General features: G+C 38.6%; 1 protein-coding gene across 1 annotated transcript; it reads right to left on the reverse strand.

Moving 5' to 3' along the window:
• Window positions 1–2,129: 2,129 nt before the first annotated feature.
• SKIDA1 (SKI/DACH domain containing 1) lies at window positions 2,130–8,137 on the reverse strand. The gene has a single exon (XM_044295632.1). It carries the CDS (start codon window positions 6,155–6,157, stop codon window positions 3,851–3,853), a length of 2,307 nt encoding a protein of 768 aa, XP_044151567.1. The 5' UTR covers window positions 6,158–8,137; the 3' UTR covers window positions 2,130–3,850.
• Window positions 8,138–19,398: the final 11,261 nt, after the last annotated feature.

Genomic DNA, 19,398 nt, shown 5'->3' on the forward strand with positions numbered 1-19,398 from the left:
GACTGGTGGGGAAGGGGAGATGGAGCAGGGAAAGGGATGTGTGCCCTGCAGGGGACACACTGCCTGTCAGTCCCCCCAACCTCTATTGTGAACTTCCATGCAAAACAACTCAGGCCTTTTAAAGCTGGTGCTTGTGAGGCCGCCTGATGATGAAAAGGAGAGAGAGGGGCCTAGTCTACAGAAATGAATTCTATGTGGGCTGCACAAATCTAAGCATATTCTGAAGACATCTCATCGTTATCTGTGCAGTCCAGGATCAAGTTGAAATCTCACTATATCTATATACTAGGCATTTATTTATTTATTTGCAGATATTTGTTGATATTCCTAGAAGCTGCTTTCAAGAATATCCTTTCCTGCATAAGTATCTTCTTACAGTCACAGGCTACACTCATCTTCCAATCACATAAGTCTCACCTGTGGCTTGTGGCTGGACAGATATTGGGAAACTACAAGTCCCAGCATGCTTGTCCTAACCTAGCAGTGATGCAATGCTTTGTGAACACTGGGGGAGGTTAAAAATATAGGCTGTCTATACACAAATTATATTTATACCTTTGTGTGTTATAGATCGATGAATAGATAGATTTTTTTTAAATAAATAGCTAGCCCTGACTAACCTTAAACTAGATAGATAGATAGATAGATAGATAGATAGTTTTATGTTAGTCACAGCTAGCTACATTCAAAAAGGTATCTATCTATCTCATATCTATCTATCTATAATTCACAGCATGCTTGTCCTAACCTAGCAGTTATGCAATGGTTTGTGAACACTGGGGGAGGTCAAACATATAGCCATGCACATGTCCTGTGTATACACAAATTATATTTATACCTGTGTGTGTGATAGATAGATAAATAAATAGATAGATATGAGATAGATAAATTTTTTTTTAAATGTAGCTGTCTCTGACTAACCTAAAACCATATATATATAGACAGATAGTTTTAGGTTAAAAATGTATCTATCTATCTATTAATTATAGCCTGTCTATACACAAATTATATTTATACCTTTGTGTGTTATAGATAGAAAAAAAAATTGCTAGCCCTGACTAACCTAAAACTAGATAGATAGATATGTAATATCTATAATTCACAGCATGCTTGTCCTAACCTAGCAGTTATGCAATGGTTTGTGAACACTGGAGGAGGTCAAACATATAGCCATGCACATGTCCTGTGTATACACAAATTATATTTATACCTGTGTGTGTGTGTGATAGATAGATAGATAGATAGATAGAAGATAGATTTTTTTATTTATTTAGCTGTCCCTGACTGACCTAAAACCATATATATATATATATATATATATATATATATATATATATATATATAGATATAGATATAGATATATAGATAGTTTTAGGTTAAAAAGGTGTCTATCTACCTATTAATCTATTATCTATCTATCTATTATTACTATTATAAATTTTCCTCTTTGACATAGCAATTGTTGGCACTTGAGGCCTACCCAAGCTTGGTAAAGACACTATATAGCAGAAACCTGAATTGCACACAAGATCCCCTAGATTCCTCACAATTCATAGTATCCAGTGATAAAACCAGAGTTGTGCCAGATTATAAACTGTGCAAGTGACTTGTATCCGAATCTCTTAACATGCCACCTGCATTATCTCCCTTTAATCTTATCTGTAAACTTTGAAATGCTCTGCAGCTGATTGCACTCCCACTTTTTGATCACTAAATTTAGACTGCTTATCTCGATCTGTAATTGATGTGTGCTTGCACAAATATTGGAGCAAACACAAGGCCCTTTGCGCAAAACTTTGTTGAATGAAGTCACAGGACACAGTAAAAAAAAAAAAAAATGTAATACATAAACATCACCTGTACGAGGCATAGTGATTTGTATTCAATTATTTTTGGAGGATTGTTATTGTCTTAGGTGTATTTAGTGATTGTTATAATTGAGGAAGTCACTTGTACCCAGTTGGATGAATTATAAAGCTTCAGGATATAGGTTATTATGGAGCACTGTGGTCGAAGACACGTGGTTGGTGTAAGGTGACACCGGTTCATGCCTGCCTAAAATATTCACAGACAAAGGAGACTAAAAGAACACGAGTGTGCAGCCAAACTGCAATGCAATAGCAAAAGGGTAACCTACACTGCATGGCAGGCCATAGAGAAAATAACAAAAAAGTTACCCTGGAAATATTGATCTATGGAGCACAGCACTCTTTAATATAAAGATAATACAACTGTGTCACTGAAACAGCCTGACATCTAAATTCAGACGTAACTTCCATTTGAAAATGCATTAACACCATCTTTTTTTTAATCATTTTAGACCTTGCACCATGAAAGAAAATATGTAAATCCCAAACAAGTGTGTAAAATGTACTGTTTGCTGAAAATTCTCCTGTATTAAAAAAAAAACACTGCCTCCTGATTTATATTTTTTTAATGCACAACATTTAGACCTTCCTTATTACAAAAATAAAAAAAAATGCATTTTCAGAAATGCTTAGCAACACCTCAGTCCATAAGACTCAATAATATAATAAAAAGTATATAAAATAATCAAGATGAATTGAATTGTGTTCGTTCAAGAAAACAGTGGTTTTCCAGGGTTTGTTTTTTTTTTCATTTTTTTTTTTCTTTTTAATTTCAACGAAGGCGAAACATGCTCTCAACAGTGCAAATTTCCATTATTTTTGATTTACTGCTGTCAACACATTACACGGGGAAAAAATTACACCAATGGGTCTCTACAATATTTACTAAACTGAGTTTATAAGTGCAAGTGTAGAGAACTGACTGTGATTGTCATTTGCAGAAATTCTCCAGGCTTTATATTGACCATTCAAGTTTTTTTTTTCTCTCTCTCTCTCTCTTGAGCTACAAGGAATAATGCAGTTTGTCACAGGGGGGTATTAATGGGGCCTCTACCAAGAAAAAATAATACAAAAAAAAAAGAAATCACAATATCATCACAGCACTCTGTTACATTTATAATATGACTCTCTTCATCTGCACAGTCTTCTCTAAGCCAGGTATATGTTTATTTTGGGAGAATAGAAATGTCACGCTTCTCTTAGATCAGATGCTAGGGGAGTGATACAGAAAAAGAGAGACCTTTGGATACAATTGCGATTTCACTACACACTGTATGATTGTGCACGTAAAAAGACATCATTTAACAAAATACAATGACATATTTATTTTCACTAGTTGTTGAGGCAGCTTATTTTCCCAAGGCCTGAGCTAAATCTAGGCCCAAGACCATTCCAGTCCATAAAAACGAGTTAAGTGCAACTGCTCTTGAAAAATAAAATAAAATGAAATAAAAAAAACACCACAAAAAACACCCTCTCACCCAAATATTAAAGTAAAATCTGCCACATCTACTTATTCATGGATGACCCATATTGTGCAACAAATGACACAGTCATACTTCAACTTTCCAAATCTAGTGCAGAAAATGCAAATGGCTCATACTATAGTTTCTTTTTATTACACTGAAATGCTTTGACATTTGTTTTGTAGCAGATGAACTGAGGTACCGGGTGCTTTGCAAAAAATAAAATAATAATATATAAAATAAAAAATATTAAAATTAAAAAGAAACAACTTCCATTCAAGGCCAGGGTTAATGCAAGTCTTTAAGCACTGAGTAGTCTGAGGAATGTAACCAAGCGAAAATTCCATATTGTAAATGAAAATAGCATCCACAATGTCCTTCTCCAGGAGATGTCAGGGCAAATAAATCCAAATTAATAATAATAATTAATAATAATATAATATATATATTTAAAAAAAAAAGGGCTGATGCAACCATAGGGGGGGAAAAAACAATATCCCCATACAAAAAAAAAAATTATGATTGAAATGTCCTGAATTTGTGACTAGGAGGGAGAGGTACTGGAGAACCACCCAACTGCCATTTCCAAATAGGATGGGCCTTGTGGGGTGGGTAAGAATCCTTTGTGCTGTTTAAGGAGTAGGCAGGGACTAAATCTCCCTCTTTGCCAATAATCAATGACGGTGGACTGGGGAAATTTGCCATGAAATTAAAAGGTCTTTTTACTGTAGAAGCTACATTGTTGGCTAACCTTTTGCGTCTATTGGTCACTGTAATACCATCCAGTGTCCCTTCAAAAAATTCACTTTTACCTGGGGATCTTGGGCTCCTTGCAGATTTCAGATTGGGCTTGCAGGGAGTTGTCTGTAATATAGGTCTTTTTCCTAGCACCAGTGTCCTGTAATTTTTCCTGACCTTAGCACCATATTTGTAATCTCCATCCTCAGGCTTGTTGGGTGTATCTAAAGTGCATGGAGGGTCCTCCTCACTTGGAGTCACAGTATCTCCAGAAGTGGTTTGTTGTTTAGTATCAGTGCACACAGAGTCCAGTTTGGCTTTGACTAAAGCCCCCTCGGTTTTATCCTCCCCCCTATCACTATCAAGCTCATCCTTAGCAACATTGCACTCATAGTTTAGCTTATGCTGGTTATGGTATTCTTCATGACCACTACTGTCCTCAATTTTAATTTTGACATTGTGCAGAAAGGCTAGATCAGTGCATGCCTTCACCCCACTATTGTGAGGCTGCTCCGAGTTTTCAGGCACATCCCCTCTACACAATTTGTCCCCCTTCTCAGTGGTGGTTGCAGACACACAATGTAAGGAGCTGGGGGTTGTGGTATTCCTTTGCACACATGGTGAGAGAGTGGATGGCTTGCTCTCCCTGTTTATCCTTTGTTGTGGTAAGAATGTCTGTTTTTTCTTTGGGCTAGGTGAAGAGCCCCCCTCACAGTTAATTGTCATGTCACTTCTCTTAGCATTAGAGGAGAAAGCAGAAAGTGGGAGATGGATCCCAGAGGTTTTCTCAGGAAAGGAGCCCCCAAGAGCACAATACATCCCAGAACTCCTAAAGCCTTGGTGACTCCAATCCTGGCTTTCGGATTTAATCTCACAGTGAGTTGCCTTACCAGAACTAGGGCTAGGGGACCTGGGGAACTGGCAGAGGAGGTTTGCTTGGGCCATGTGAGCAGGGCTGGAAAAACTAGTTCTCCTGAATCGTATGCTTTCCACTGAGACCTGGCTGGACACAGAGCTGCTGTCTGACTCAGAGGAGCTGTCCTCATCAGAGCTCAGCTCACTGGAGTCAGACAGGCTTCCCTCCTCCTCCTCCTCTTCCTCCTCATCGTCGGAGGACACAGAGTTGCTGCTGCTGGATAAACTAGAACCAAAATCCGAGTCATTGGCAGCAGAACTGGACTCTGAGTCGCTGCTGTAACCCTCCTGTAGGACATCCAGGTGCTGGGCACAGAAGCCATTGACCAGGTGGATCCTCTCCAGGCACAAGGGGGTTCCTTTGGATCTGTAGGGCTTGGGTAAAAAGAAGAACCTCCTACTGCTGCTGCTGCTGCTGTGGAATGAGGAGTCCTTGTCCGCTGAAGACCTTCTCCTTTTGTATCTGTAAGTCACTGAGCTGCCTAGCTTGGGTTGGGCAATGGCTGGTTGGTAGTAGTAGGCAGGGTGCTTGCTGCACAGCACGCCCCTGAAGTAGGGCAGGCTGGAGTGGAAAGCTGCTACACAGTCTCCGGGGATCTGAGGAGTTTCATAGTTTCCAGGGGTTTTGCAAGGAGACCTTGCTATTTGTGGGTAGCTGTGACCAGTGTATTTACTTAGAAAGTGAGGTAGATCAGCAGCCGGTAGAAGATCTGGTTCTCCAGGAGCAAAGGCTTTTCTCTTGATTGGCTTGGTAGATTCATTCAGACCCAGCCAAACTTTGTTCTCCTTCCAGAAACTGCAGTAAGGGTCGGGGGAAGGGTGCTCTTTTGTTGACAGTGGTCTGCTTATCCTCCTCCTTTTTGTCTTGAGGACCCTTTCAGTCTTGCAGGAGGTGTACAGGGCTTCCACGTCCTCTCTGGAGATCAGAGTGCATTTGGCCGCACGGAAAGCTATGGAGTTGATCGCCTTGAGCTTCCTCAGCTCCTCCAAGTCACAGTGGTGCTTCTTCACTTTTAGATGATCCATGCGCTTGTGCACTGTGGTTCTTGGGATGTTCTTCAGGAGATCTGTAAAGACCTGAGACAGGGCGAACATCTGCTTGCCTTGTATGACTAGGTATCCTAGCCTGACTCCATCCACCACTTCAAAGCCAGACTCCAGATCACCCATTGCTTTGGGTCATAGCCTCCTCAGCATTTGGCAAAGCAGAGGTGGTGATGGTGGTGGTGGTGCTTGCAGATCCGGATGCTTGCAGTCTCAAGGCATCCTTGCTTGAAGGAAGAGAAAGCCTGCTGATTGCCCTATAAAGTCTATAGGACTAGTCACATGTACAGCTGGAGATCCAGGCAGAGACAGATAGGCAGGTCCTAGAGCCATAGAGAGGACTGGCAGCTCTCCATTGTTAGAGGCTGCAGTACCTGAGTCCTGGTGCAGCCCCCCAGTGCATGAGAGCCCCCGGAATCCTGGAATGTGCTCTTCCCTCCGCCGCTGCACTATAGTGAGGAGTCCGGAGACACCTTCATCCATTAATTCCCCTACAGCCGCCGCTGATTGGACACTCCTGACAGGTGATGCAATAAAAATTGATATTCCACCCCTTCCCCCCAAAAAAATCTCCGGCTAATTAGCATACTCTTATCCTGCACCTCCCCTTCTAAAGGAAATAAGGCTGCATTTTACTATATAAATCTTGCCATACAATCAGCCTGCCCATATAGTCGGGTCTTTTTTCTTTTTCTTTCTTTTTTTTCATTTTTCTTTTTTTTTGTCCTTTATGGTACAACAGAATTTGCAATTTCATTTATATCCACTATTCCTATACTATAGGCATGTGTGTTATGTGTCGTGCACATACATAGTTACATACGGTATATATCGTACAAGGAGGCATTGTCATACAGCTCCCCAATACCTCACCTATAGACATGTGCACTTCTATCTGATAGATTTCACTATACGTACTATACACTCACATCTAGTTCACTATACAATCATATATACTCCAGTATAGGTACATTATACACTCATTTAGCATATATCTCACCCCTATATTTCAGCAAATCCTATATTTCACTATATGTACATTATACATTTGTATAATTCACTAATATATTTCACTATAGTATATTATACACTCATATAGCATATAGTTCCTTCAGATATATTTCACTATAGGTACACTATACACTCATCATATATTCCACTATACGTACCCCATACACTCATATCACATATTTCAGCACACGCACACCTCACTATAGAGATATGCAGCATAGTAATGTTACAATACTGTGACCTCACAGAGGGTGGTATATACATGGTAGTACACTCAGGCATAGGTGTACACGTTATTATATGCTACTTCACGTGTGCATACTCATTTATGATCTATAGTTGACTCATTTGTTAAAATATTCGCACTGCTCACCATAAATATTTGATGGGCTATACAGTGCACTAAAGCAAGCAATCAGCAGCACACCAATGCACTTATAGACTGCTGGCCACAATGGTTATTGACCAATTGACTAACATAGTGCACTGCACTAATGCACTATTGTCAGGCTGTGGTGTGCACACTAATACACAACTATGCAATACACTACAATACACAAGGCTGTGCACTATGGCACCTAGACAATATTACAACATGAAGCCACACACTACAATGTGATCCTGCCATAATGTGCACTATTCTACATGCACTACTATATCGTTCTGTTGTACAATATGCACATACTGTGCACTATCACACATGATTTAAGGACACTGACAACCATTATTCTCCTTTATAGGACATTATACTATTATATATTAATATGTTGTTGGACTATTATACTTTATGATACACTATTGTGAACCATTATGCTTTATTGTAGGATATAATACACTATTACACATTATCATACACCACTCTGCCCTGGTACCCATTAGTAAAGGTCATTGTGCACTACTGTACACTATTGTGATTTCATGTGAGGTCTAATGTACTATTATACTTTATAATACACCACTGTGCACTGTTATACATTACTATAGGTCCTAATGCACTATTTTATGACCTTCACTATTGTAAGAAATTGCACCCTATTATACACTATTGTTCCACTGCACTATGGCATTGTTGTTGTAAAGTGGACACCCTGTGCTATTATATATTACTATAGGACACTGTGCACTACTGCAGCATTATATCATACTGTTTATCATTATATATTATTATACAACACTCTGCACTAATATAAATCCCTGTGCACTATTATACTTTGTTATACAACACTCTGCACTATTATACTTTGTTATACAACACTCTGCACTATAATAATTTACTGTACAAATCTCTGCATTGATATACTTTATTATACAACACTGCACTATTATACATTCCTGTGCACTATTATACGTTATTATACATCTTTCTGGACTGATATACTTTATTTTACAACACCCTGCTCTATTATACTTTATTATGCTGCACTGTGCACTATTATACATCTCTCTGCACTATTATACTGTATTATACAACACTCTGCACTATTATACTTTATTATACATCCCTGTGCACTATTAGACTTTATTATACATCTCTCAGCACTATTAGACTTTATTATACATATCTCAGCACTATTATACTGTATTATACATCTCTCAGCACTATTATACTGTATTATACATCCCTGTGCACTATTAGACTTTATTATACATACCTGTGCACTATTATACTTTATTATACATCTCTCTGCACTATTATACTGTATTATACATCTCTCAGCACTATTAGACTTTATTATACATATCTCAGCACTATTATACTGTATTATACATCTCTCAGCGCTATTATACTGTATTATACATCCCTGTGCACTATTAGACTTTATTATACATACCTGTGCACTATTATACTTTATTATACATCTCTCAGCACTATTTTACTTTATTATACATCTCTCTGCACTATTATACTGTATTATACATCTCTCAGCACTATTATACTGTATTATACATCCCTGTGCACTATTAGACTTTATTATACATCTCTCTGCACTATTATGCTTTTTTATACCAGCCTTTACAAGATGATAGATTTTACACTATCATACATTATTACAGGCTAGCGCTATTATACATTATCTGGCGGCACTACTATTAGGTCCTGATTTTCCTCTTGCAGCGCGGTCTCCCGGGCTCAGGTCGGTGACGTGGGCGGCGCGGGTGTCCGGGACTGATCACTACGATGTGCACAATAGCGAAAATGAAAGAAGCTGCCCGCAGGGACCCTGCCCCCTCCCCAGTGTGTGCGGTGAGTGGCCCCCGGTGTGTGTATGGTGAGGGGCCCCCGGTGTGTGGTGGAGCGGCCCCCGGTGTGTGCGGTGAGTAGGCCCCCGGTATGTGCGGTGAGGGGCCCCCGGTATGTGCGGTGAGCGGCCCCGGTGGTGAGGGGCCCCCGGTGTGTGGTGAGCGGCCCCCGGTGTGCGGTGAACGGCCCCCGGTGTGTGCGGAGCCGCCGCCGCCCGATCCCGGTGCTCCGCAGAGTGCACCCTCCATGTACATTACATACTGCATGTCACACACACAGCTCGCTGCATACAGATGTAGCAGAGCGGAATAGGTGGCTGTTTCTTTTGTGCTCAATTATAACCTGCAATCCCATGGAAAACCACGGAGAAAATCACGAGTCTTAGTGCAAAACTCAGCTCTGCTACACTGGGAAACTGCGAATTATAGACTATACATAATATACTATATATATATATATATATATATATATAGCAAACACTGTGTACTGTATGCTAAACATTATAAACTATGTACTACGCAATCAGGTGGAGAACAAAACTCAGCTCTGCTACACCGGAAATTGCGTATTATAGACTATATATAATATACTAGATTTATATATATATATATATATATATATATATATATATATATATATATATAACACTGTGTACTGTATGCTAAACACTTAATACTACACAGTGAGTTGTAGAGTAAACTCAGCTCTGCTACACCGGGAAATTGCGTATTATAGGCTATAGGTAATTTATTATATAACATATAGCAAATACTATGTACTATGATATCAGGTATTATACACAACTATATACCTGTACTATATAGATAGATATATGCTACTGTGTACCAAGTCTATAATCTATGTGCCATAGACTACACAGCAATCACGTTAGGATTTATATACCACCATGGTATGCACTATGCAAGTCATATTATCCACTATCCACTACACAGTATACATTAGGTGGTATACATTGTATATGACATGTATGCTACACTATATACCACACCCTATACTTTATACATTATAGTATACACGCTGTACTACAAATTATATCACCACCTATACACTACATACTATACTCTACATCATATTCCACAATCTATACACTACACAGTATACACTATATATTACATACTATACACTATATTAGATATACACTACATACTATACACTATATATTGCACATTATACACTACACAGTATACACTATATATTACATACTATACACTATATATTAGATATACACTACATACTATACACTATATTATACATTATACACTACACAGTATACACTGTATTTTACATATTAGACTCTACATGATATACCACCACCCACACATTACATACTATATACTACACATTATACTCTACATAATACACCACCATTTGAACACTACATAATATACACTATACATTATATATTACACATTATACACTATATACTACGTAACAGACACTACGAATTATACCACCACCCACACACTACACAGTATACACTATATACTACACATTGTACCATCATCTAAACATTACACAGTATACACTTTATAATACATATTATACATTACATATACCACCATCTAGTCACTACACAGTACACCTCCTATATATTATGCGCTACGTATTTATTTTGCTATATTATATACCGCACAAATACTGTATGCTGTTTACTATAGTCTTCATTACATCCGGATACTATATTACACGCTGCGCATAGTATACACTGCATACTGTATGCTGTTTACTATACTATGTATTATATCTGGATACTATATTACACGCTGCACATAGTATACACTGCATACTGCATGCTGTTTACTATACTATGTATTACATCCGGATACTATATTACACGCTGCACATAGTATACACTGCATACTGTATGCTGTTTACTATACTATGTATTATATCTGGATACTATATTACACGCTGCGCATAGTATACACTGCATACTGCATGCTGTTTACTATACTATGTATTACATCCGGATACTATATTACACGCTGCGCATAGTATACACTGCATACTGTATGCTGTTTACTATACTATGTATTATATCTGGATACTATATTACACGCTGCACATAGTATAGACTACATACTGCATGCTGTTTACTATACTATGTATTATATCTGGATACTATATTACACGCTGCACATAGTATACACTGCATACTGCATGCTGTTTACTATACTATGTATTACATCCGGATACTATATTACACGCTGCACATAGTATACACTGCATACTGCATGCTGTTTACTATACTATGTATTACATCCGGATACTATATTACACGCTGCACATAGTATACACTGCATACTGTATGCTGTTTACTATACTATGTATTATATCTGGATACTATATTACACGCTGCGCATAGTATACACTGCATACTGTATGCTGTTTACTATACTATGTATTATATCTTGATACTATACTATATTACACGCTGCGCATAGTATACACTGCATACTGCATGCTGTTTACTATACTATGTATTACATCCGGATACTATATTACACGCTGCACATAGTATAGACTACATGCTGCATGCTGTTTACTATACTATGTATTATATCTGGATACTATATTACACGCTGCACATAGTATACACTGCATACTGTATGCTGTTTACTATACTATGTATTACATCCGGATACTATATTACACGCTGCGCATAGTATACACTGCATACTGTATGCTGTTTACTATACTATGTATTATATCTTGATACTATACTATATTACACGCTGCGCATAGTATACACTGCATACTGCATGCTGTTTACTATACTATGTATTACATCCGGATACTATATTACACGCTGCACATAGTATAGACTACATGCTGCATGCTGTTTACTATACTATGTATTATATCTGGATACTATATTACACGCTGCGCATAGTATAGACTACATACTGCATGCTGTTTACTATACTATATATTATATATTGATACTATACTATATTACACGCTGCACATAGTATAGACTACATACTGCATGCTGTTTACTATACTATGTATTATATCTTGATACTATACTATATTACACGCTGCACATAGTATAGACTACATGCTGCATGCTGTTTACTATACTATGTATTATATCTGGATACTATATTACACGCTGCACATAGTATAGACCACATACTGTATGCTGTTTACTATACTATGTATTATATGTGGATACTATATTACACGCTGCGCATAGTATACACTGCATACTGTTTGCTGTTTTCTATATTACGTATTATATTGTACTATACACTGTATATTGTGATTATCTAAGACTCTGGCCGCCCACAACAGCCTGCTGAGGTCTTCGCTACAATGTAACAGTCACTTTATGTTGATTCTGTCGTTCACGATCCGTGGTTATAGTTTCTGGAGGATTATTCCTATGCTAGGAGCTGGATACAGCAGCTTGAATGGGCGATCATCGAGCTTTCCTATGGGCTGAGGAACAATGATCGCACAGAGTTAATATACTGCCCTGGGTATCTGCAGGGATCACTCTGCACTGGGGTCTGGCGGCATTAATAATGAAGCAGGTATATGCAGGATGGGGGGGGGGGGGGGGGGTCACTGACTGACTGTGGGGTTTACAGGCTGGTATTCCTCTATAGGGGAAAACCAGTAATCAAGAAAAACACAACTAATGATGATGATGAGGGTGATGATGAAGGCTGCAGGCTGCTTGATTTGTGGAAGTCCTAGTCAAGAATGTTGTTTGGCCAATCTATAATGATTAGCCTTGGGGTTATTTAGGATCAAATGGAGATGGCCTGGTCCCACACCCAGGGCTCCTCTGGAATGTTCTGCTCCATCCTCACTCCTCTCTTATAGGCCTCATGCACACGACCGTTGTGTGCATCCGTGGCCGTTGTGCCGTTTTCCGTTTTTTTTCACGGACCCATTGACTTTCAATGGGTCCGTGGAAAAATCGTAAAATGCACCGTTTGGCAGCCGCATCCGTGATCCGTGTTTCCTGGCCGTGAAAAAAATATGACCTGTCCTATTTTTTTCACGGCCAACGGTTCACGGACCCATTCAAGTCAATGGGTCCGTGAAAAATCACGGATGCACACAAGATTGTCATCCGTGTCCGTGATCCGTGTCCGTGATCCGTGTCCGTTTTTTCCTATCATTTCTATGGCAAACTTGACTTAGATTTATTTTTCATTTTTCATGTCCGTGGATCCTCCAAAAAACAAGGAAGACCCACGGACAAAAAAACGGTCACGGATCACGGACCTACGGACCCCGTTTTTGCGGACCTTCAAAAAAAACGGTCGTGTGCATGAGGCCATAGTCTCACATATTCTGCTGCTGGATTTTGCAACAAGCTTTTGTTCCCAAGAGCTGCCCATCATTTTAGAAAAAAAAAAAAAAGGGGGGGGGGGGGGGGGTAATCTGTGACAGACAGATCAGTCCAGGCCATCAGCACACTTCTCCTCTATCTAGGGGGCTTTTTTTTTTTTTTAACAGGCACATTGGGGGTCGAACCCAATAGAAAAAAAAAAGGGCTGACAGGGGCCCCTGTTCCTGTATACATGAAAGGCTGGGACTTCAAGATGGATTTGCATCTACACAGGGGGATTTCGATCAATAGGTAGCAACATTTATGGTGGAGATTATTAATGTGGAGACCGGACAACAGCATCAGCAGGACAATTAAAGATGAAGGTTATTATTGGGGATGAAAGTTGAGCAGCTAGTTGCTTTGTTGTTCTAGGTGCCAAATCTCATCTCCAGATTGAAATCCTTTTTAGAAAGCGTGTACAGTTGTCAACCTGATTAAATATGTAGGATACATACATATAATATAGTGTAATCCATATGACTAATGCATATACAAAGCAGAATCTGCACGTGCTAACATTCTATCGATTCAATGTCTGATTATATAGATCTTCAATATTTATCTGCATCTATCAATGTATTTATTTATATCTCTATGAATTATCTGTCTATAACTCTATATACAACATCTATATCTATCTTATCTAAAATCTATCTGATCTAATTCATCTACATCTAATATCTGTCTATCTACTTATATCATATATCTATCTATCTAATCGTTTTCTATATCCTTCCAATCTATCTATATCTGTCTCTTTATCTATATATCTAATATGTCTATCTACCCATCTCTAATATCTATCTATCTATCTATCTATCTATCTATCTATCTATCTATCTATCTACCCATCTCTAATATCTATCTATCTATCTATCTATCTATCTATCTATCTACCCATCTCTAATATCTATCTCTAATATCTATCTCTAATATCTATCTATCTATCTATATATCTATCTATATATCTATCTATCTATCTACCCATCTCTAATATCTATCTATCTATCTAGCTCCCCAGCAGTTCCTCTGTCTTTCTCAATCTTTATGTAAAATAACATCTTCTCAAGACTGCCTGAAGACTACAGAACAACATGAAGACCACTACGTGTGCCCCTGTCCTCTCTGTAACCCCCAGTGTCAGCTGCAAAGCAAGATATACAAAAAATATTCTATGAACTATTGAACATCACAACTGCAATCTGGAGCTGGGAGCACCGCCTGACCCCTGTCCATGAATCTATAGAAAGGAGCTACGTTTGCTTGTCAACAGACCCCATCCAAATGCAATATTGAAATATCGCACTAGACCATGACTATGCAAATCCTGCATACTGGACTGACAAGTCCTCCTGCATCAATATAGGACTGTGTTTATAGCCTGTGTTTACTGACTATTGTCTATATCCTGTATGGACCGAGGAGTCCTCCTGCATTAATATAGGACTGTTTCTATATCATGTATGGACTGAGGATCCTTCCTGCATTAATATAGGACTGTGTCTATATCCTGTATGGATTGAGGAGTCCTCCTGCATTAATATAGGACTGTGTCTATATCGTGTATGGACTGAGGAGTCCTCCTGCATTAATATAGGACTGAGTGTCTATATGCTGTATGGACTGAGGATCCTTCCTGCATTAATATAGGACTGTTTCTATATCATGTATGGACTGACTAGTCCTCCTGCATCAATATAGGACTGTGTCTATATCGTGTATGGACTGGAGTCCTCCTGCATGAATATAGGACTGTCTATCTCCTGTATGGACTGAGGATCCTTCCTGCATTACTATAGGACTGTGTCTATATCCTGTATGGACTGACTAGTCCTCCTGCATCAATATAGGACTATCTGTATTCTGTATGGACTGACTAGCCCTTCTGCATCAATATAGGACTGTGTCTATCTCCTGTATGGACCGAGGAGTCCTCCTGCATCAATATAGGACTGTGTATATCTCCTGTATGGATTAGACAGATGCTGAATTCATAAATCTTGGGGCCAGACTGCTATTGTATCTGATTATTAGTTGTATCCATCCATCTCTTCATTTATGGGAAATCGTGTCTCTTCTTCTTTTTTTTGTGTGCTACAATTAATTAAAAATAAATGATTTAAAAAGCCCCTACAGCCCAGGGTGGCAGTGTGCACTGCTGGATGGGGACACATTGTGCAGGCCATGTTGTCTAATGACCCCTGCTCACAAAGCACTGACCTTTGCCCTTTATCTGCCCCTCCTGACCCATATAGAATTCAATGCAGCCTTTCAAAAGAAAAAAACAAATCTGCAAATCCTTGTGGTGAAAGAGGATTCGGGGGGTTCTTCTACTTTGCATGTATGGAGAACTGGAATTGCACCTTTCCAGATCAATAGGATATGAGGGAGTCCGATGAAAACCATCTCAGCAGAAAGATTATTTGGTTATCAGTGCAGTACAAGCCCCCAGTGGTGGCCAGTCTATACCCCCCATCTCCTAAAGCCATGGGGGAGACTGTGCTGACCACAAGCAGGGAAGCAGCAGTGGGGGAGGGGAGGAAGGAGCTAATCTACAGCTACAGGCGCATTCCCTTATCTGTAATGCTATCAGCCGGTCTATAGGACGCCGTAATTATGGAGCCTGATAAAACAATGCCTTCTTTTGTGACTTCAATAAATAAATGATGTTTGCAGAAGAATAATCTTTTGATGCCCATTAAACGATCTCACGTTTTCTATTGGAGGGTCTGGTGGCTTGTAAAATCTGAACAAATGGGGAATTTCAAGGTTGATATAGAAAGACAAAACCTAAATATTGGTGTTAAAGTCTAATGTGGTTCTTACACTTCTGTGTCCTCTCCTTATTATGGCTCACTGTCGCATGCTCATCTGCATCTCCCACCGTGGTCCTGATTATTTCATTCAGGACTCCTTAACTTTGCAAAACACAATGCGAGGAAATCCCCGAACGTGTTAAATATTGGGAATTTAATGGAGGTAAATGGTATGTGCTACAGGCAGTGCTGATTGTATCTGGGGTCTAATGGGGCTGGGAAGGAGATTACTCACTGAATGTCTAATACACACTGGCTAAGATTAGATCTAATTCAGACAACAGGTTAGAATCTATCTATCTATCTATCTATCTATCTATCTCATATATGTATGTCTATATCTCTAATTATCTATCTAATATCTATTTTCTAATGTCTATGATCTCTCTATCTAATTATCTAATATCTATTATCTATCTATCTATCTATCTATCTAATATCTATCTTTTCACTATCATGTATCTATCTTATCTATCTATCTCATATATGTATGTCTATCTCTCTAATTATCTATCTGTCTATTATCTCTCTATCTAATTATCTATCTAATATCTAGTATCTATTTATTTATCTATCTATTTATCTATCTACCTTTTCACTATCATCTATCTATCTATCTATCTATCTATCTATCTATCTATCTATCTATCCATCTATCTTTCCTCCCAATCACATAAAACTTAATGAAGGTTGGACAATTCAGAGTTTGTTTATGTATCCATTTATTTGTCTATTGGATACATTGATTATTAGGTCATTGATTATCTATCTATCTATCTTTTCACTATTATCTATCTATCTATCTATCTATCTATCTCATATCTATCTATCTATCTATCTATCTATCCATCTATCTTTCCTCCCAATCACATAAAACTTAATGAAGGTTGGACAATTCAGAGTTTGTCTATGTATCCATTTATTTGTCTATTGGATACATTGATTATTAGGTCATTGATTATCTATCTATCTATCTTTTCACTATTATCTATCTATCTATCTATCTATCTCATATCTATCTATCTATCTATCTATCTATCTATCTATCTATCTATCCATCTATCTTTCCTCCCAATCACATAAAACTTAATGAAGGTTGGACAATTCAGAGTTTGTCTATGTATCCATTTATTTGTCTATTATATGGGTCATTGATTATCTATCTATTCCTAATATCTGTCTACTTATCTCTATCTAATATGGATCTATCCATCCATATTCATTAATTAATTCATAATTTAAATGACCCATCCACTTGTTCATCTATTTATATTTTACATTACTTATCTATCTTATCTCTTTGTGTAAAGGCGCTCCTTATACATGAAGTATAACAATTATGTGGTAGATTCTTTCTATTACAACTGAGCCACCCCTTATTAATACCTGTTCTCTAGACACAAATCCTGGGCTCATATTCTGCAGTGTTGTGATAATTTCTATTTCATCTTTTTAATTTTTAGCAATTCAGTTTTTTAAATATTTCACAAAGTCACTCCTACATTTTTCTTCTTTCTTTCTTTTTCTTTTTTTTTACCCTGTGCAAAACAATGCATTGGAAAAGTGCATAGAAATAGTTGATTTCACAAGTTTAGGGAAAGGAGCAGGCCCCTTCTTTTGAAAGTTCAGAGCCTCTCTGCTCTCCCTCTCTGGGTGGAATTGGAGGTCCTAAACGTGAGAGATTCACAAGGAGGGGGTCTCCATCTTGCCACAACGTGCTCAGCAACTTAATCCTAAAGAAAGAGCAGGATCCAGCGATTAATAAATGGGATACAGTGGATAAACTCCTGTCCTGGGCTCTGCCAGCCTGGATCTAGCACTGGTACTGGATGGAAAGCCCTGGATCTTGGATGAGATATAAGGGAAGGTAAGAATTTGTTGTGCTGTTTGGAGACAATAGAGGAACAAAGGCGATCACCATCCGGCTTCACAGTTCTTTATTTTATTTTCTTGCAAAATGTAACACCGTTCTTTACACCGTTCCCCTCCCCCTGGGGTTCTTTGCGCCTTTTCTGCAGAGTGTTTGATAAATAAAATTGTAGCAGCATTTTTTATTTATTTATTTTTATTTCTTTAGCGCGATTTGCACGATCTGGAACTGAAATCGGCGGCTGGTAATTTGCGGCAGAAAAATCAGCCTTTGTAACTTTAAAAGAATATAGCTAATGCAGGGACTGAGTGTAGAAAGTTAGAATAAACTGGTGGAGAAGGATGTGGTGCAGCGGCAAAACGTGCATTGGAAGTTGTTTTGTTTTATGTAGGACAACACAGGGTAAAATGATGAGAATGTGTTAGGCGGGGTGGGGGTGGGAGAGGGGCTCATTAACAGCAGAGCCGGGTGAGAGGAGCAGGCTGGCCGGGCTGCAAGGCTGGGAGGACCGTATGGGGTGCAAAAAGACAGGGTGGCATGAGATGGCATTGCTTATTAGGTGTACAGATTGCAGGCTGCAGTGGGACAGGGGGCATTCTGCATGGCAAATGGCAAGGAAATGGGCTGTTTTATAATAATATTGATTATGACAAAATACAAGAAATATATATATATATATATATATATATATATATATATATATATGCACAAGCATGGCAAACCCTTGGGATTACACAGCCATAGTTCACCATATACCAGGAATTGCACTGAAGCCTCCTAGATGGGCACATTACACTGGAGGATTAGGCAGGGAGGACTGAAGAGGGCATCTCCTTAGGCAGCTAACATTACACAGGGCATCCTGCTTGGCAGAGGAGAAATCATTACAGACTGCACATGCCAGTTTACAGGATATAATATTATGACAGCCAGCATTAGTTGCAAAGGGCAGGGTGGCAGGTTAGGTAGATATCAGAGGGGATCTATATTACAATGCCTAACCATTCAGACCCACATGTAATATAAAGGAGATAGAAGTGGTAGATCTGAATCTTT

Source organism: Bufo gargarizans, chromosome 5 (assembly GCF_014858855.1).
Source record: "Bufo gargarizans isolate SCDJY-AF-19 chromosome 5, ASM1485885v1, whole genome shotgun sequence".
NCBI classification, from domain to species: Eukaryota; Metazoa; Chordata; class Amphibia; order Anura; family Bufonidae; genus Bufo; species Bufo gargarizans.